The sequence below is a fragment of the Diabrotica undecimpunctata genome, chromosome 8 (assembly GCF_040954645.1).
Source record: "Diabrotica undecimpunctata isolate CICGRU chromosome 8, icDiaUnde3, whole genome shotgun sequence".
Classification (NCBI taxonomy): domain Eukaryota; kingdom Metazoa; phylum Arthropoda; class Insecta; order Coleoptera; family Chrysomelidae; genus Diabrotica; species Diabrotica undecimpunctata.
The window spans coordinates 87655157-87677185 of NC_092810.1; the positions used below are offsets into that span (position 1 = coordinate 87655157).

A 22029-nucleotide genomic window follows, 5' to 3' on the forward strand; every position below is an offset into this window, starting at 1 on the left:
TTGCTTATAATGAACAAATCGGTTAGAGCAAACGTATTTCTTGGAGCACTAGCAGTTAAAATATTGGTTACAGCGTACAATTTCAAGTACATATCTGTACCTCAGATGATACAACACCCATTTTTTTCAATTATGACATTTTTACACACTGTATAATAAATAAATAATAAATAATTATAACCAACGCATGATGTAAATGACAGTAGATAAAATGTTCAATATAATATTGTTTCCACATCTTAATAAATACGTTTAAAAGTGCTATCCTGTAAAGTTATGAAAATGGACATTGTAGTGGTGTATTTCTCACAGGTATTACCGATATTTAGTACCACGAAATAAGAAGTAAGGATTTATTAATTTATGGTTATAGTACATCCTGGCAGACATCTACACTTGATTACTTGTCCTTTAGACATTTAGACCTCCCAAGACGGGTCCATTTTATTACAAAATTTTGTTTATATTACACCATTTCGCCCAAGCCAAGAGTTTCTAAATTTGAATTCAGTTGTGCCTAGCCTTCATAGAAAATAGATCACGGAAACAATTTACTATTGAGGAACAGTTTGGAATAATTTGCCGAGTCGATTTCGGTAATTCCGTGAGTTCGATTGCCCGGGAATTTAAAACGTCACGCTTAACAATTGCTGGAATGATGAAACAGCGAGAGAAAATTATTATGTAATTTAATAAGTGTGAAAAAGGAAAACGCGTTCGGTCATCAAATCACAGTGATATTGAAAGTGCTTTGCTCGATTGGTTCAAACAACAACGCGCAAACAATGTACCCGTGACTGGGTCTATGCTTCAGTTAAAGGCTAACGCTTTCGCTGTGATTTTGAAGAAGGATTTTAAGTGTAATGCTTCCTGGGTTCAACGTTTCCGAGCTCGCCACAATATTGTCTATGGAAAAATTTCAGGTGAGTCAGCAGTTGTTGACAATTACAAATGACTGGGTTGAAAATGTGTGGCCTACACTCAGGTCCGGCTATAGCGATGATGAAATTTTTAATGCTGACGAGATGGGGTTATTTTTTACACTGACACCTGATCACACGTTTAAGTTTAAAGGGGAGAAATGTTCCGGTGGTAAACTCTCAAAAGAGCGAGTTACAGTTCTTGTTGCAGCCAACATGTCCGGTTTCATAAAAAGGAAGCTTTTGGTGATAGGAAAAAGTAAAATGCCACGCTGTTCTAAAAACGTGAAACATCTCCCTGTTGACTACGATTTTAATAAAAAAGCCTGGATGACGTTGGCTATTTTTGAAAAGACTTTAATAAAATGGAACACTGAACTTTTACAATAAAAGAAACACAAAATTTTAATTGTCGACAACTGTCCGTCCCACCCCCCAGTTGACAGGTTAAAACAAATTAAACTCGATTTTCTGCCTCCAAATTGTACGTCCGTACTGCAGCAAATGGACCAAGGAGTTATGAGAAGTCTTAAAGCATGCTTTCAGAAAGAATTGGTGTACAAAATCATCGAAAAGAAAGAGAATAACGACGATACGAAAGTCAGTATTCTTGACGCTATACTAATGATATCAAAGGCATGGAAATCTGTGCAGAAGAAAACGATCATCAACTGTTTTGGTTTTTCCGGCATAGCTAACGACTTACAACCATCAGGAATCGCATACAACGATATTGCACAAACGCATTTGCAGGATGCCGTTTCCCTTCTTAGTTCTAACTGCTCTGCAGATGACTATGTACGAGTGGATGACGAAATACGTACGAGCGAAGAACTGTCAGATATTGACATCGTACTGAGTCACCAAACTAGTGACAAACAAAGTACTGATGAGGATGATGAAGAATTGGAAGATTTCGGCAAAATCCCTACTATTTCTGAAGCGTATGCTGCTTGTTCCATCATAAAAGCATTTATTCAGACTGCTGAAACTTCCCAGAGAGTGAAAGAATCATTATCGATTGTTTCCACATCAATTGAAAAAATGTTTTTTTCAGAAGTTCAAGGAAGGCGACAAATAAAAATTACAGACTTTTTTCATTAAATATTCAGGTAAAATATTGTATTTACATATTTTGTAATACATAAATGTATGTATTTTTCTTTGTCTTTTTAAAAATAAATACATAGTATATGTATACCTACATTTTTATAAGACAAAGATTTTGAGAAGCCGTTATAATATGAGTATACTTTATTTACTACTTTAATACTATTTCAATACATATCATACATATATTATTATGTATGTACCTATTTAGATTTACGTAAGTACAATAAACACATAATATTTTAAATGTTATGTATAATATGTTATTATAACATATTATAAGTATATATAAAGTAACACATTTTTGCGTCAGAAACCTAGGTAAAACGAACTAACTGTCCCTACCAGTGTTATATCGTTTATACCAACCTGTTCATTTTAACCGATAGAACCGCTTACAGAGAACACTGGCTACAACGTACAAAAACCACCAGTCTCCTGAAGTTGGTTATCAACGATTTTGACTGTATGTTGTTTGGTGGTAGGAAGATGGTTTGGACATTTCAATCATTTGATCTATTCTCGGATTCACCAGTAGATTTCAGCGTTGGCTCTTACGGACAATGTTAATCAAATGGAAGAAAACGCTGCAGCGTTGCTAGTTCGTCGTCGGCCTCAACATGGCAGAGCCGGCTTCGAACTTAACACTCCCTTACACACGGAGCACTTGCAATTTTGCACTAACATTCACTGATTTGCCCTAATGACTGTTCCAGAAAATATTCGGACGTCGTCGTAATATAGTGCTCAACAATTGATAAGGACCATAATTATGATTTCAAATATTTTATAAGTTTGTTGAGATCCTAGTATGATGACTTGAATAGAATAAATGAAAATAGACGACTTTAATATTCAACTTTTTGCTGACCCTAGTAAAAAATTGCCATAATGGTAAAATTTATTTTATTTCGTTTAAAATTAATAATAAAGTCGGGGTATTAATATTACTTTAATTATATTAAATTTTTACAAACTTCGGCTATTTCTGGAGTAAAATATTATTTCGATCCTTATCAATTGTGAGCACTGTTGTATTTGACAAATAGGAAATTTCTTACATCTCTTCTTGTCATATTTACGAAAATGGATGTTTGGAGACCTTTTGAATAGAACTGAAATGAATAGAAAGAAAATGCCACGATTAGTAGATAAGTCAAAAGTATATCGAGGATACATCATTTATATTTTAGTATTATTTATAGAGGGTGTTTCATTAACAGTTATCCATATAGTAACTGCAGACACCTTAGCACAAAATACGAAGATTTAACCTAAAACACTAATCACATGCTATGCTTTTTGTGACTGATATTTTTAAGTTAAGTTGATTTCATATAATTGAAAGAACTATCTTTCAATAAAATCCTTGCAACTCATAAATATTGGCAATATCATTTTGATGTCTTCTACTTTAAAATGTTTAATATGTCTGATTTGCCGATATGAATGAGTCAGATTAAATTTAATTATTAGAAGAATTTTTTTACTAACGACACAATTTCTATAATTGATTAATATTTTGTATCTCGATAATGACCTCCGAAGTGAAAGTCGTAGAATTCGTAGAATAGCTTACTGACTAATGGGCGTTTGTAGAAATGGTTTAACCGTGTAGAAATTTCGGTATTGTTGTAATTAAATACCCATTTGGAATTTTCCTGATAATAGTATCTACTAATTGTTATACGAGTGCGTATATCTATAGCAGTTTTGCAGTTTGTAGAAACGGTTTAACTGTTTTTTGTGTACATTCGAGAAGATACGTTAACTTGTCAAAAAATAAGTGCAATTTATTTTTAAACTTTTTTATGTACTGTGTCAAAAACATGGAGCATTTAGAGGTGAAATAACTACACGAATAATTTACACGAACCTTTGCCTAAATTTTCCAAAAGTACTCTACATCAACTGTTAGAGATGGGGTTTGTTTATGAAAAAAGATGAAAGAAAGCAGTAATGATGGAACGTCCTGACATAATAAATTGGAGGCATAAATTTCTTAGAAAAATACAGAATTATCGAAATCAAGGATACATTATTTTCTATTTGGATGAAAGTTGGGTAAATATCGGAAATACAGTAAATAAGGTATGGATGGATTCAACCATAACCAGTTATAAGGATGTATTTTTAAAAGGCTTAACTACTGGTCTTCTTCTTCTTAAGGTGCCATGCATTTCTGCGTAGGCGTCCACCGTACATCGTCTTGTCAGGTGAGATGTTAAATATGCTGGATTAAATAATTCTGTTTTTAGCAGCATTGCGAAGCATTTCATAGCTGTGGATTCCTGTCCATTGTCGAATATTGCGCAGCCATGACATTTTTTTACGTCCGAGACCTCTCCTACCCTCTATTTTCCCTTCGAGTATCAGTTGCTGAAAAGTGTATCGTTCTCCTCGTATAATGTGCAACTACTGGTCTAAATGATCCAAAACAAAGAGGTCCGAGATTTGTCTTGTTACATGTTGGATCTGATAGAGGTTTTCTACCAAATTCAGAATGTGTATTTTTAGCAAAAAAAAAAATTCAGGCGACTACCATGACGAAATGAACGGCGAGTCTTTCGAAGACTGGTTTGAAAATAAACTAATCGCAAACCTCCCAAAAGGAGAAAAAAAAATGTGGTAGTAATGGATAATGCTCCATATCATTCATACAAACAAAATTTCCCAAGAAGCTCCTGGAACAAACAACAAATTCAAGAATGGTTACGAGGGAAGGATATATTTTATGAAGAAGATTATTTAAAGTCAGAACTATTGGATGTAGCAAACAGTTATGCAGATATATACGACAAGTATAACATCGAAACTTTGGTCGAGCAATACGGCGTAGAAGTATTACGATTTCCTCTCTATCACTGTGAGCTTAATCCAATAGAGATGGTTTGGAGCCAAGATAAACATTACGTTGCAGCTCGAAACACTGACTTTAAAAAAGATCGTGTGCAACAACTCATCCATGAAGCGTTTGCCAATGTCTCTGCTGAACAGTGGCAAAATTATATACAGCATGTCATCAGAATTGAAAAAGAAATGTGGATAGCTGACAACCTACAAGAAGATATCCTACCGGTGATTATCACAGCCAACACCGGCAGTTCCAGTGAGGACGATTTTTCCGAAATGAAGTAGAGACCAGACACTGTTATTGTAAGTCTTATCTTTATTCATTAGGTAGCGTTTAGGCTACATAAATTTTTATTCTTGTATTAGCGTAATTTTATTCTTTGGTGTATACACACTTTTCTTTGTAATAATTGTTGAGACTGTTAATAGTAATAATTGATTCAAGTTGGTATATATTGTTACGTAAAAATATGAGTCATAGTTTTAACCTTTAAAACATGTTTTTATTCACTAATAATTCTGTTTTATTGTAGAAATTTTGGCGAAGGATCTCGATTCAAATTATGGTGAATCATCCAACTAGATGCTTCTCGATTTTTCGATGCAAGACAATGCGATCTTTCGATGCTGTTCTAGTATATCAGGATTTCGTATATAAATACAACATTTTTATATGGAGGGCCAGTTAATTCTCAAGACCCGCGCTCGCGAATTTGTTACGTACGGATATAATAAATTATTGTCAGATAAGTTAATATAAATAAAGAAATAAATTAAATCCGTAAGTGTTATAAATATTGAACCTTTTAATAAATTCACAACAAATGGTGTCAGAGTGAGATCGAACATAAATTAGACTTATAATAATAATACAAGTGAATATTTATAAATTGTGAAAATGACGACGATTTATGAGCTGACAGTGACTAATTTAAGAAGACATCTCGAAGACAGAGAATTAGCTTCTACCGGAAAAAAGGCTGAGTTAGTCCAACGACTAAAGAACGCTTTGCTAGAAGAAGGACTAGATCCAGAGACTTATATATTTGAAGATGCTGTCCTCTCGTCGATTTCGAAAGTTTCTGGTGATGTAGCCAAAGTTTCTGGTGATGTAGCCAAAGTTTCTGGTGACATCGCATCATTAGAGAACAAAGTTTCTGGTGACATCGCATCATTAGAGAACAAAGTTTCTGGTGACATCGCATCATTGGAGAACAAAGTTTCTAACGAGATTTCTTCTTTGGAAAGCAAAGTTTCTGCTAACATCTCTTTGGAAATCTCTAAAGTCACTTCTGAGATGTCTGCCCTCGACGATAGAATGTCGTCGTTAAAAAACCAAGTTGCTGCCGATATGTTGGCCTTCGAAGAAAAGATATGGAAAGAGATGGAAAAGAAGCTGGAGGAAACAGGGACAGCAGAGAGAGGAAACAATCCGATTACAGTGGAGATAAAAGAAGACGAGACGAAATGTAAGTTGGAGACACGGCCGAAATTTGAAGGAAGTGGAGGTTCTATTCATGTTAAAGTCCCAACTTTCGACGGAAAATCATCATGGAACAACTACATGAAACAGTTCGAATCAGCAGCAAGAGCAAATGGATGGTCTGAAAAAGAAAAGGCTGTAAACCTGACTATCGCTCTTCGAGGAGATGCCTTAGATGTGCTTCAGACCATAGCCGTAGAGGAGACCGATGATTTCGAACAACTGAAGAAGAGGTTAAATATGCGATATGGCCACGAACATTTGGAGCATGTATATCAGTCACAGCTTAAAAATCGTAGACAGAAGAAAGATGAGGCTCTTCAAGAATATGAGGTAGATATTGCCAGATTAGTACGATATGCTTATCCAACAGCTCCCGAAGACATGATGGAAAAATTGGCCGTTCAAACGTTTATTGATGGTCTTCGTGATCATGAAATGCAGAGAACACTGCGATTAGCTCGTCACAAAACGCTGGTTGATGTCTTATCCGCCGCCCTCGAATACGAGTCAGCTACGCAGGCCTCTGGCGGGTACAGTAAAGTTAGAACTGTAAAAGAGGAAGGAGATGAAGATAAACTTGACCAGCTCGTTAATATGATAAAAAGCATGACATACAAGAAAACGAAGACCATCAGATGCTGGAATTGTGGCGAAATAGGACACGTACGAAGCTCCTGTAAGCACCCTAGGTACGACGCAAATCAAGAAACTCACCATCAGGAAAACTAGAACGGGTCAGCCTTAGGGGGGCAGCTTCGACCCAGAACTTTTCCAAAGACCCTCTCATACTAATAGCTTCTTTGAAATGTCGTGAAGATAGTGTATATGTTGATGGAGACATAAATGGTAAAAAGCATACGTTGTTGGTGGATACCGGAGCGACCAGAACCATTATACGCCCGACAGTTATAAACAGCCGAAAGAAACTGTTACCAACGAGGTTGCGACTTCGGACCGCTACAGGTGAAAATGCTAACATTCATGGAGAAATCCAGGTACAATTGGGAATTGGAGCAGAAGAGTTCGTCCACACTGTTATAGTTGCTGACATCGAAGAGGATGTTATATTAGGAATGGACGTAATGAATATGCATGGATTCCAATTGGATTTTAAGAATAAGGTAATCAAAGTTGGCAACGAGGAAGTATTTCTCCATCCACATAATGACAACACTGTGCAAGCAGCCATTACAGAAGATACAGTCGTGCCTGCGAGAAGCGAAACGATCATAGTAGCGCGGCTACAGGGATTTGTGGACGAAGGGAGACCTGTTATGATGGAGCCTTGGAACCACGACGATGAGGTTGGCCGTGGAATCATAATTGGAAAGGAATTGGTGACTTCGGCTAAGGAAATTCCTGTGAGACTTATCAATGTCAACGACTACCCAGTGACCATAAAGAAAGAGACAAAAGTAGGAACTTGTGTACCTGTGACATCCATAATCCGTCAGGCGACAACATCTGATAATTCCAACGACAAATTCGACCAAATGGTTGCAGTTGCAGGACAGTCTCTAAATCAGATGGAGAAAAGGAAATTAAGGGAATTTCTTCGGCAGTATCGTGATATTTTCGTACCGAAAGGAGGAAAGACGGGAAGAACTACCGTTGTTAAGCATAAAATTGATACTGGTAATGCTAAGCCAATTCGTCAAACAGCTCGACGATTACCACAGGCGAAGAGAGAGGAAGCTGAAACGATTGTTCAGGAAATGAAGAAAGACGGGGTGATAGAACCTTCTACGAGTCCATGGGTCTCTCCGGTGGTCCTGGTTAAGAAGAAAGACGGAACGACGAGGTTCTGTGTGGATTACCGTTTGCTGAACAACGTTACCAAGAAAGATAGTTATCCTCTGCCTCGGATCGATGACACATTGGACACATTGGCTGGAAGTAAATTATTTTCTACTTTAGATTTGAAGTCTGGATACTGGCAGGTAGAAATGGACCCAGTCGATAAAGAAAAGACAGCCTTCACCACAGGATCTGGATTGTGGCAATTCAACGTTATGCCATTTGGACTTTGTAATGCTCCTGCGACATTTGAGAGGCTTATGGAAAATGTGTTGAGAGGGTTATCTTGGAAAACATGCCTGGTTTATTTAGATGACATAATCGTCTTGGGGGAGACATTCGAAGATCATTTGAGGAATTTAGAAAACGTTTTTAATCGACTTAAAGCTGCCCAATTGATGCTAAACCCCAAGAAGTGCCAGCTATTTCAAGGTAAAGTCAATTATCTGGGTCATATAGTCAGTAAAGAAGGAGTGGCCGTGGATAAGGGAAAAATCGATTCCATTAAGGAATGGCCAAAACCAACTGACAAACATCAAGTGAGAAGTTTTCTTGGACTATGTACTTACTACCGGAGGTTTATTAAGAAGTTTGCAGATATCGCTAAGCCATTAACGCGACTTACAGAGGAAGCAAGAGAATACCGCTGGGATATAGACTGCCAAAATGCCTTTGAAACGTTGAAAAAGCATTTAATAACAGCACCAATTTTGGGGTATCCACTGCCAGAAGGAGAGTTCATCTTAGATACGGATGCAAGTAATGTGGGAATTGGAGGAGTGCTGTCTCAGATTCAAGGAGGACAGGAACGAGTCCTCGGATATTTTAGTAAAGTTCTTTCAAAACCTGAGCGGAATTATTGCGTCACGAGAAGAGAACTTCTAGCAGTAGTTAAATCAGTAGAGCACTTCTATCAATACATCTATGGCAGAAAGTTTCTAATCCGAACCGACCATGCCGCCCTTAAGTGGTTGATGCAGTTTAAGAATCCAGAGGGTCAGATAGCCAGGTGGATCGAACGACTCCAAGAATACGATTTTAAGATTGAGCACCGGGCCGGAGTTAGCCACAGAAACGCTGATTCTCTTTCCAGAAGGCCATGCTCTGCAGAGTGTTCCCACTGCAACAAAACGGAATCCAAGGAAGCAGCAGTGCTAAGAACGACGATTGTAAACAACGACTGGACGCCTACTAAGATCAGGGAAGAACAAGGGAAAGATCCAGTTATACAGAAAATCCGAAAATGGAAAGAGGAAAACCGTCGACCACCTTGGCAGGAAATATCAAACCTATGCTCAGTAGTTAAGACGTATTGGGCCCAGTGGGACTCATTTATCATCGAAGATGGCTTGCTTAAACGAGTCCTGGAAAATGATGACGGTTCAGAGAAGAGAAGACAGTTGGTGATCCCAAAGAGCAGAATAGCCGAAGTACTTCGTCAGTTACACGACACTCCATCGGGAGGGCATTTTGGTGTAAGGAAAACCCTTCAGCGAATTCGGGAACGGTTTTATTGGATGAACAATTCCGACGACGTAAAAGACTGGTGTAAGAAATGTACTATTTGTGCTACGAGTAACGGGCCTCACCGAAAAAGGAGAGCTCCTATGAGACAATATAATGTTGGAAGCCCGTTTGAAAGAATAGCTTTGGACATTGCAGGGCCATTTCCAGAAAGTGAAAATGGGGGCAAGTACATGTTGGTAGTAATGGATTACTTCACTAAGTGGGTCGAGATTTACGCACTTCCAGACCAGAAGGCCGCCACCGTTGCAGATAAGCTGATCCAAGAATATATCAGCCGATTTGGAGTGCCTTTGGAGATCCATAGTGACCAAGGCAGGAACTTCGAAAGTGATCTATTCCAAGGAATATGTGATAGACTAGGCATGAAGAAAACAAGAACTACCGCGTATCATCCGCAATCGGATGGTATGGTAGAACGAATGAATAGGACAGTTGGCAAGTATTTGACAAAGATGGTGTCCGATCATCAGCGAGACTGGGACCAATACCTTCCGTTCTTCACAATGGCCTACAGATCTGCTGTTAACGAATCAACAGGCCAGACACCAGCCAAAGTCCTATTCGGACGCGAAATGCGACTACCTTGTGATCTCGAGTTTGGATGTCGACCTGGAGAAGATGTAGCAGGTGAAGATTATGTGATCGAATTACGAAGAAGAATGGACGATGTACATGAGTTAGTCCGTTCCCACCTTCAGATCGCTAGCGACCGAATGAAGAAACGGTACGATACACAAGCCGAAAAGGGTTGCTTTAAGAAGAACGACAAAGTATGGCTGTATAATCCCAAGAAGCGAAAAGGTTGTTCTCCCAAATTGCAGCAGTTTTGGGAAGGTCCATACCTCATTATGGAGAAGATCAACGATGTCATCTACCGAATAAGCAAGATTCCGAAGGGAAAGCCGATGATAGTACACCATAACCGGCTGGCGTCTTTCGAAGGTGACCACGACGTAGATGAAGAAGTGGAAGTAAACCAAGTCCAAGATGTGTCTGACCTCACGTTTGAGGAATTCATGGGTGCCTATGGAGGTACCGGTAAAGCGAGACATGGTGTTACCACTGAAGAAAAGCAAGATCTACTCGCGCTCCCCGATGACTACTCGCTGGCCCTTACCATCCCGGCCAGTATCGAAGACGCACCAGGGTTGGCATCCGTCTTTCGAAGGAAGTTTGGTCGGGTAGCAGAACTTCAATGCCAAGTGCCAGCTCCCGGTAAAACCTTGAAACTCCAAGATGCATCACGTTACCTTTTCTACCTGGTAACAAAAGACACTGCCCGTGACCAACCTACCTACCGAGATGTATGGGAAGCCTTACTTCAATTGAGAGGGCACGTACTAGAGTCCGACGTGCAAAAGTTAGCCATGCCAAAGTTGGAGTGCCGCCAATTAGATTGGAGGGTTATCCGAAATATGGTGGAGGAGATCTTTAAAGACACCGAAGTCCAGGTGTTAGTCTGTTGCAATCCGCATAGTTACTGGTGCGGAGAGAAAACCGTCCCTTGTCATTTTTATACAACTGGAAGTTGTAAAAGAGGGTCCAGTTGCCGATACCAGCATAATACCAGCATACCGTTCCAGTTCTAGTCCCAACAAGGTTCCAGGAGGAACCATCTTTTGAGAGGGGGGCAATGTTACGTAAAAATATGAGTCATAGTTTTAACCTTTAAAACATGTTTTTATTCACTAATAATTCGGTTTTATTGTAGAAATTTTGGCGAAGGATCTCGATTCAAATTATGGTGAATCATCCAACTAGATGCTTCTCGATTTTTCGATGCAAGACAATGCGATCTTTCGATGCTGTTCTAGTATATCAGGATTTCGTATATAAATACAACATTTTTATATGGAGGGCCAGTTAATTCTCAAGACCCGCGCTCGCGAATTTGTTACGTACGGATATAATAAATTATTGTCAGATAAGTTAATATAAATAAAGAAATAAATTAAATCCGTAAGTGTTATAAATATTGAACCTTTTAATAAATTCACAACAATATCCTGTCGGTATATAAATTAACAATTTAAATTGGTAGCCACTACGGAACTAAGAATTTTTTTTGTAGCAGTTTCCCTAGCAGACTCCGTTCTGTTGTTGCACCCTGTATAATTTAGTAAAAAAGATTTCAAAGTAAATAATTTTATTAAATTTTGTGTAATTTGCAAAATCTTGAAGTTGTAAATAATGTTATTTACATATTTACTTCTAATAGCATTGCATGATTTAATGTTATCGTACAGGAGGGCCAACGCCGTCCTGTATCACTCCTGCAGACTATGAACGTGCCTAGCGGCCTAAACTGCAACGTCGCTTCTCATAAGCACTGTACTGAAATACTCTCGTGAATTTGTCTTTAGGTTCTTGTTTATTTGGCTAGCCTTTTTTGAGAGAAAATCTTCATAAGACCTCAGAGTAGACTGCAGCATCCCACAAATCTGGGGTATTGTCCTCTCCACTGGTGTGTGGGATTCAGTCCGCTCGCCCGATCCATGCACACGTGAAACCGAGTGAGTCGATCGTGAGAACGCAACTGCCTACCTACTAAAGCCCTCTCATTTCCAGCCGTGGACACCCGGTACGTATTCTTAACAAACTTTACTTCGGCACCAAGTCGATAGGGTCGACAGTGAGAAGTAGTAGTCTATCGTTTGGTTTGTTTTATTTGATTTGATTTGTTGTTTTGAGTTTTTTCATAAAATAAGAAATAAGTAAAAAAAAGTCTTCTTTCACTTTCTTATCTCACAACTTGTCTCGCTCTGTATTTCGTGTTTCCTTTTTCAAATATTTCACTTTTTAGGTTACTATCACGTTGAAATTCTCTGTGTTTTGTATGGCTACATTCATGATATTCTCTGGTGTTGTTCTTTATCCTGGAAAACGTTGCAATGGAATACGCAATGCTCTGCATTGCGTATTCCATTGCAACGTTTGTGAATACATTGTGAATACGCATTCCGCATTCTATAAATAAATCATATTCAGTTTTCCTTATGCGATATGTATCAGACCTAAATGAACCGTGTCCGTTCAGGAATTGTGTAAAAAATTATTTGTTCTTTTAAACCTACATTTATATCGCCCTTTCACATCTGGAATTTTTTTCTTTTCTATTGTTCTTTTTCTGTCTCTGCCTCCCATTATTGTTGTCATATGTTGAGCATTTGTTCTCATACATTATCTTTTATCCGTGTTAGTTAATAACCGTTATCATTGTCTTATAAAATATTACGTTCGTTAGCTAGGAGGTGAATGGGGAGCGTACCCGTAATCAGTACGCACTTATTACCTTCAGGAGAGGTTTTCTTTGGGTTTTTGTGAATATTTCTTCATAGTTTTTAAATCTTAACATGTCACCATACGGGTGCCTCATATAGGAGGGTCGATTATACCACCTGGAGATACGTTTTCTTTAAATATGTATCTACCCGCCTATATTTGGCATAATATTTGTCATGACAGCGGTTCTCTATTCAGCTTTCTGGACTGTATTTATCAGGTGTTTCGTGTAAAATCAAATGCGAATCTCAAACTTGAATCAAGGTGTATGCCAAATATTTAGCACAGTTACTCGGCTCTATAATGCTGCCACTTAAATCAGAACTCAGATTTGGTCTCTGTCTTGGCCTCTTTAGTACTACTATATCTGTTTTGCTACTTGCCAACTCTAGGTCATTCTCTATCATCCACCTGTAACGGTCGTTACTTTTATTACAATTTATATTAAAATGTAGTATGGGTTGCCTAACTTTAAGTGTTCATTTGCCCATTAAGTGTGTATTTTTAATAATTTAAGTTGTCACTCTGATCTAATTTGGTACCATTGCGAACCAAAAGAGATGACAGGAGATTAAGGGAGGTGGAAATTGGCTCTTCTTGGTTAATTAACTGTGAATTAAAATTCACTTCTGATCTAGAGTTTGAAGTGGTACATACACAGGTGGCAGTTAGCGAAAGAAAATCCAATTAATGCATAGAATTTCCTTCACTTCAAGAAGTTAAATATTCTAAGTATACCATAACAATTTAATTGACGGTGTTTTCGGTAACTCGGGAAGTTGAAGTGAGATTTCTAGCACGGAATTAAGTAGCTATCTGGTAAATAATAATTTTTTATATTATAAACATTAGAGTATTTTATCTATATCCTATTATTCAGATTCATTATTTCATATTTTAATATAGTATTTTGTCCAAGGCCATTATATTTTTACTCTATGTGAAGCAAGGTCACGCTACATCCGATTGGATGGGTTTTTTTTATCTATTATAATTATCTTTTTGCTCCGGTTTCTTATGCTGAAAGAAACTTTCCTCACTTCTTCTTTGATTTCTTTTTATCAATGTTGAGATTAGAAGTAACGGGGAATTGTTTTCAGCCACCTACCATGGAATTATAAATTTCCCTCAGAACATCCGAGGGAGAGTACCACTTCAACTCTAATAAGAATCAGGGTCATTTGGGACAAGCCAGGGAGTATTGTCTACTCCACCCTCATTTTTTCTCCAGCCTGCACCTAGAGGTAGGGCAGGACAGTCATCATCGAACTAAGCCAATTAGCACCAGCTCCGTGCTAATTTCGGACCTCAAGGAGGACTTCGCTGGGACACCGAAACCAACCATTCGGAAGTATCCTTCCAGACAGCTGTAGGAGGACAGTTGGTTTTTGATTCAGAACTATATATATATATATATATATATATATATATATATATATATATATATATATATATATATATATATCTTGTTTCACCAGTTCTAGTTTTTTTTTATAACATATATATATATATTAATTAATATAACTCCCCTTGGTGTAAGGTATCGGTAAGTTTGAGCTCAAATTCTACCCAGAGATTATCTTCCATTGTTTTTTTGTATTAACCATTTATTTCATTATTAACTTTAATTATTTTATTATTTGTTTATTTAACTAATTTTTTATATTTCATCTTGCGTTATTAACTCCGGTTATTATCCCTTCAGGATAATATACCGTTTCAATTGTTTAACTTGGCTTGTTCCCATTTATATATATTATTTTGTTTGTATGTGCATTTAGAGTTGTTTAACAATATTGTTGGTCATATTGTAGGTAAGTTTGATATATTTACTTGGCTATACGTTCTTCCAACGTTAGCATTATTTTGTTTAAGGTTGTTTTTTAACCTAGATGTAGGTTGTACACTCTATATCAGAGTTATTCTGTCTAGTTTTCAACTTTTTATTATAGTTGTTTTCAACATTCTTTTTTTAAAATATTATATTGTGAAATTTTCATATACTTTTTGGTAACTTAGAGATTGTCAAAATCTAAGAAGTTATATTTAATAAACTTGAATTTGTTTTGCATATAATTTTTTTTATTAATATTTCCTTACCTTTTTACATTTACAGCATTTTTGTTTATTACATCAACTTTAATTAATATTAGCAGTATACGATACCTGGAAGAGTGACCGTTACTCTTTTTAGAGTAGTATCCCTCTTCTGGCGCCCTCAATTTGTTTTCTTTGTTAATTTTCATTATATCTATTCATTTTTCTTATCTTCTTTTCTATCTATCATACATATTTTCCTGATTTACTGTCTTTAAAAGGCATGCAAATTGGCCGTATCCATCCTTGAGTTTCTAGTGGTCATTCTCTTGCCTACATTGCTAGCCTAGCCACATTCCGTTCAATATTTTTTTTTCATACTTCTTTACTTAATTGTTATCTATTTTATCCCATATATATACACAGTCAGCTTTCATTCGTCGTGGTAGTTAGACGTGCGTAAGAAAGAAGCTTGTTTTTAAAACCGGTGTTTATAAATTAGCTATATAAATAAATATTTCGTGAACTTTAAAAGTAAATTAATTACACCAAATAAAAAAGCGAAATTCGGAAAGACATTAAAAACTTATGAGTGCAGTTAGCGGAGGCGATGCCTCCGATAACAATGTTTTAGAAACCCAAATGGATACAGAACATGCATCATCTTCAAACGAGGAGCTGTTAGGATTTCAAAATCTGGTTCCGGTTATACAGATAAGTACCACAAAACTTGTTAATAATAAACCCATTATCGATAATGACTTTGCTAATGTACACACTTCAATAACAAATACCATAAACAAAGAAGTAGGAACAAAAAGGGAGGAATTTCTTTACCGACAAAACGACTTGGGACCTCATTACGTGTATTTGGAAAATAATTCACCCGATTTTAAAGGCAGGTTAAACGCTTTAAGGATAGGTGACATTATTATCACAAATTTTAAAGAAATTGATGAAAAAATTGTGAGCATTGACGCAGTAGGGAGAAATAAAATACGTATAAAATTTAAAGATTATAAATCGGCCAACTATATCATATCTAAAAAAAATGAAGCAATATTTACAAAAAATAATTTAGACATATACATTCCTAAGTTTCTTGTAGTTAGACAGGGCGTAATAAGAGATATTTCCACAGAATTTTCAGTAGAGTATGTTAAAGACAGAATCAAAATGTACGATTTACACTGTAAATTTGAAGTCATTCAAGTCAAAAGATTAAATAGGAGGCAAGTAGATGAAAAAGGTACCCAATATATTCCAACAAAAACATGTGTAGTTAGTTTTAGGTCACAGGTACTACCAAAATATGTAACAATCAACAAGGTACTAAAGGAAGTCGAGCCATATAAACAGAAGGTGCTATTATGCTTTAATTGTCTAAGATTTGGACATACAGGGGGACAATGTAAGAGCAGGGCTAGGTGCGAAAAATGTCAGGAATCACACAACACAAAAGAGTGTAAAACGACCGATATAACTCCAAAATGTTTTAGTTGTTCGGGGAATCATTTTACTACAAATTTGAGCGCGTGTCAGGAATTTCAACGTCAAAAACTTGTAAAAGACGCTATGTCTTCCAGTAATATTAGTTATCAAGACGCCAACAGACAGTTTCCCAGGAACTCCTATGCAAAAGCAACAACCATTAATACGGAACAAACTACAAACATTTCCTGCCTCAAAACTTTCCCTCCATTAAATCCCAATAATTATACACCCACCCAGCTCCCATCAAATTCAATTAACCAAATGTCAACAAATAACATATTTTACAATAATTCAAATAATACAAATTCTAGAACATTTAAAAGACAGAGACCAAATAGTCCAGATCCAACATTAATTTTGCATAATGAAATTATAGCTTCCCCTAGATCTCAATTACCTAAGGGAGGAATATTAGACAGTATTAACTATAAAGGAAATATTAATAACAATTCAGTTGCATCTCCTTCAGACCTAAGCATGATAAATTCAATATTAGAATTAGTTATAGAAATTGTCACAAAAGTTTTAGTAACAAAAAGTATAAATATAAATAAGGAAGAACTCGAAAACTTAGTCAAATTAACTATAAATGGAAACACGTCATCACATTCTCAGACCTCAACCATTCAATAAATATTCTTCAATGGAACTGCCGTTCAGCAGTTTCTAATAAAACTAACCTAGAATATCTACTAGATAGGGGCAACTACTCCGTTGCACTTCTATCGGAAACATGGTTTAAAGCAGGAAAATATTATAATTTTAAAGGCCTCAACAATATTCGCTGTGACCGGGACGACGGGTACGGCGGCTCAGCCATTTTATTAAAATCAGACTTAATATACCAAGAAGTCTCAATTCCAACTACAATAAACTTTGAGCATACTTGTATCTCGGTTAATTTTCCATTTATACAAAAAAAAATTTACTTCGTTTCAGTATACTTTAAACCGAGAACTAGAATATCATTACAACAGTGGATCAACTTTTTGGAACAAATTCCAAAACCATTCATAATTGGGGGCGACTTTAACGCACATAGTTTGGCTTGGAATGATGGATATGACGATATCTATGGCAAGACTCTTTTGGAAGCTATCGAACAATGCAACCTAGTAATTTTGAACGACGGATCACCTACATTAGCAAACAATAAGAAGTCAGCTGTAGACTTGACCCTCTGTACACAGGATCTGACGCACCTAATTACGTGGTCTACTTTAGAAGAACCTTATGGCTCTAACCACTTACCAATACACATACAATTTGGAAGAAATAGCCCGCTTGTGCAAATTAAACAGACAAAACATAACATATGGAGACTCAAGGCTGCTAATTGGGATGTATACACCGCTACACTTGAAGCTACAGAACCAAAATCATCACTAATGGGCATTATCGACAATATTAACAAAGCTGCCAACAAAGCAATTCCCTTACAAAAATCAAACACACAAAATAGAAATCATTGTTCGAAGGACTGGTGGAATGAAACCTGTAACATAGCTGCTAAAGCAAGAAAACAAGCTTACTTAACCTACACACATGCTCCAAATCTTAATAATCTAACAGAATATAAAAGACTTGATGCAGTAGCTAAAAAAACTTTCAAAGAAACTAAGAAAAAAAGCTGGATTAATTATTGCCAAAATCTAAATCAAAATACACCAATTAAAGAAGTGTGGAACAAAGTAAACCGATATAAAAACCGAAAACAAGTAAATAAACCCCCAATAAACCCCAAAGAAGACTGGATAAATGAATTCCACACAAAAATCTCACCCCCATGGGTTGAAAACAACATTACTCAACAAATAGCTACTGTAAATAGAAACACTTCTTTTCTACAATCACTATTTCAATTATGGGAACTCGAACAATGCATTAAATCAACAAATAATAAATCTCCCGGGGCGGATAACATTTCATACAATATGTTGCATAAAATGCCCTTAGGCCATAAGAAAGCCCTGTTAGAATTGTTCAATTCGATTTGGATAAAAAAGATTCCTTTTCCACCAATGTGGAAAGAATACATCGTAGTACCTATCAAAAAACCTGGAAAACAGAACGGAAATGCAGATTCATATAGACCCATAGCTTTATCATCGTGTATATTTAAAACCATGGAAAGAATGATAAAGAACAGGCTTGAATATTGGCTAGAAAATGAAAAAATATTACCTGACTCACAATATGCTTTTAGAAAGGGAAGATCTTCCTTAGAACCCCTAACGATACTAGTAAATGACATCTATCTAGGATTCACACACAAATACAACACTTTGGCTACATTTTTGGATATCACTTCAGCATATGATAATGTTCAAATAAATATACTAGAAGAGAAACTTATCAATATTGGTCTACCAACCTCCTTTGCCAACTTCATAAAATCAGCTTACTCTAGTCGATCAGTTTCCTTAAAGATAAATAAAGAAGTTTCGGAATCAAGAATATGTAGATCTGGATTACCACAAGGTAGTATCTTGAGCCCAATCCTCTACAGCCTGTACACAATGGACATAGAAAATGTTATATCACGTAAGTCCAAAATTATTCAATACGCCGATGATGTTGTTATTTACACCAGTAACAAATCAGAGGACAAATGTATAGAAAATATCAACACTGAATTTATAGAAATCCAAAAATGCCTAGACAACATGGGACTTTCCATATCCGAGTCCAAAACCAATATATGTATTTTCTCTAGAAATAGAAACAACTATCAAAGACCATTAACAATAGGAAAATATAAACTCCGTATCAGCAACTCTGTAAAATATCTTGGCCTACATCTAGATAGAAAACTATTATGGAAGGACTGTATCCACCAAATCATCAAAAAAACAAGTAATTCTATAAATATTTTAAGAGCGTTTTGTAGGGCAAAGTGGGGAGCAGATCCAAATACGGCTTTACTTTTCTACAAAACAATGGTACGATCAATAATGGATTATGGAAGTCAACTCTATGGAACAGCAGCAGATACACATCTAAATAAAATCGAGATACAACAAAATAAATGCTTAAGAGTTTGCCTGGGATATCTTAAGTCAACACCCATAAATATTATGCAAGCTGAAGCTGTGGAACCTCCTCTTAAACTAAGAAGACAACTATTGAGCAGAAAATTTGCGATAAAAACCATTTCCAAAAAAACTTCTTACCTCAATAGTATACAATCATTAACAGTTCAAGTTTTGACCCATAGATACTGGCACTTCAAGAAAACCCCCCTCATAGTAGAAACTTTCTCAGAAATACTTGACATTACAGATATACTTTATTCCAACCAACTCCCCCCGGTTCTAATTTACTCGCCAGAACAAATTTTTTCACGGGAAATTAGAACCTATTATTTTGAAAGTCAAGAAGTAGCAAGTTTCAATCAATCAAAGTTTAACGAAACAAAAAACAAATACTGGCCAAACTATGATTCTATATTCACTGATGGATCAAAGTCAAAAGAATATACCAGCTGTGCCTTTTACCATGTGGAAGAAAATACTGACAAAAAATTTATTCTGCCAAAGGAAGCTTCCATATACACTGCAGAATTAACAGCAATTGTGCAAGCTATGAAATACATACTCGGCTCTAACCACGACAAATTCATAATATGTACGGACAGCAAAAGTGCAGTAGATAAACTTAAAAAAGTAAACATAAATAGATCAGTTAATCATATTGAAGCAAATATCCTGTATTTACATAATGAGATACACATCAAGAATAAAGTCGTCATATATCTATGGGTAAAGGGACACGCAGGTATAACAGGTAATGAAATAGTAGATACCTTAGCAAAAACAGCCCCAACATCAGGAGAAGAACTAAATCTTAAACTACCCCCGTCCGACCTATTCTTAAACCAAAGAAACAAAATAAATGAAATGTGGCAAAACCTACACAACGCTTCAACAACCGGAACAAACTTTTGTAAACACCAGCAAAGAATTCCCAGAAAACCATGGTTTCACAAAATACCAAACAGAAACTTTGTTGCCACAATAAATCGAGTACGTGCTAATCATGCACTAACACCTTATTATAAGCACAAAATGAAAATTACAGACGATCCACTGTGTAGTTGTGGTAAAATGGGTACATTAGTACATGTTTTACTTGAATGTCCAATAAATAATGTAAACATTAATCAACTATACAAAAACTTAATTCACTACAAGATAAACCTTCCAATAGACCTAAATTGTATTATTTTTTCAGGAAATAATGATATCCTTTATGTACTTCATCAACACATCATAAACTGTAAACTAAAACTGTAAAATTACTAACCAATTTTGTATACAATTCTGCGAAAGAAACTAAACGTAAAGCACACAAAGAGGGCTGAAACCTCCGAGGGGATGAACCGGGTTGACGCCCTAGCGCGGAAAAAAAAATAAATAAAAAAAAAAATAAAAAAAAATAAAAAAAAAATAAAAAAAAAAAAATAAAAAAAAAAATAAAAAAAAAATAAAAAAAAAAATAAAAAAAAAAATAAAAAAAAAATAAAAAAAAAAATATATATATATATATATATAAACACCTTACACATTTTATATATTACTAACAAAACAAATGAATACATCATGCTCAGGTCTGATACTATGAAACATTTTACACAAATTAATGATTCAATCTAACATAGTCTGGCTAATTGGTTCTCGCCAAAGCCATAAATTCCACGGAAAAAAAAAAAAAAAAAAAAAAAATCCCATATATATAGACCACTCTTCTTATACCTCTCTCCTCCTACACACCCCAGTATTTTGCTACATCGGCGTCCCAACGCGGTGCCTTTTCCAAGTTTTTGGTTTTAAGACAGTAGCTTTTAGCTGATTTTTTTTTTCTTACTTGAGTTTTTGTATTTTTGCTTTTTCTTTTTTTACTCATATTATTGCTGATTTATTCTATCTTTAAATTTTTTATTAATACTAAACAGGTATACTTATACTGCTGTATTGATTTATTAGTTTTATTTATTAGATTTATTAGTTATTAATATTTTGAGGCCTCAGTGATAGGTTATAGTAGTACAACTTACATTCTAGGTTGAATTTTGTATTTTTATTGAGAACTTATATTTACTTACTTACCTACACATACTTATATCGTATATTATATAAACTTTTATTCCTACAGCCAACAGTATTATACTTATAGGTACTATTAATTGTTGCATATTATATATTAATATTTGGTTTAGAATAGTTATAATTTACATATAACTAGAAATTATTTTGAGTATTTTAGTAAGATAACTAAGGTATTTATTTGATTATATATATATATATTATTTTTGCTGGTTATTTTGATCTTGGTGGTGTGTTGCTAATAATTTGTCCACATTTTTTTGCAACTTAGGTATAATTAATAATTAGTATTTCATATTTCTGATCTTGGTATCACTTTGTCCATATTTTTCCTCTCATCATGTGTGCTTTCAAAGTTGAGCATCTTTTGGTAAATGAATTGGATTACGAATTGAATGTTAGGGGTATAACGCCTGCA

The 22029-nt window shown here is 35.7% G+C and overlaps 1 protein-coding gene across 1 annotated transcript; it reads left to right on the forward strand.

Moving 5' to 3' along the window:
• Positions 1–4664: 4664 nt before the first annotated feature.
• Positions 4665–5168, forward strand: LOC140448978 (uncharacterized). The gene has a single exon (XM_072542118.1). The coding sequence runs from the start codon at positions 4665–4667 to the stop codon at positions 5166–5168; it is 504 nt and encodes a 167-aa protein (XP_072398219.1).
• The last annotated feature ends 16861 nt before the right edge of the window (positions 5169–22029 follow it).

Coding starts and splice junctions, on each gene's coding strand:
- LOC140448978 (XM_072542118.1), top strand. CDS start 4,665: ATGGATAATGCTCCATATCATTCATACAAACAAAATTTCCCAAGAAGC.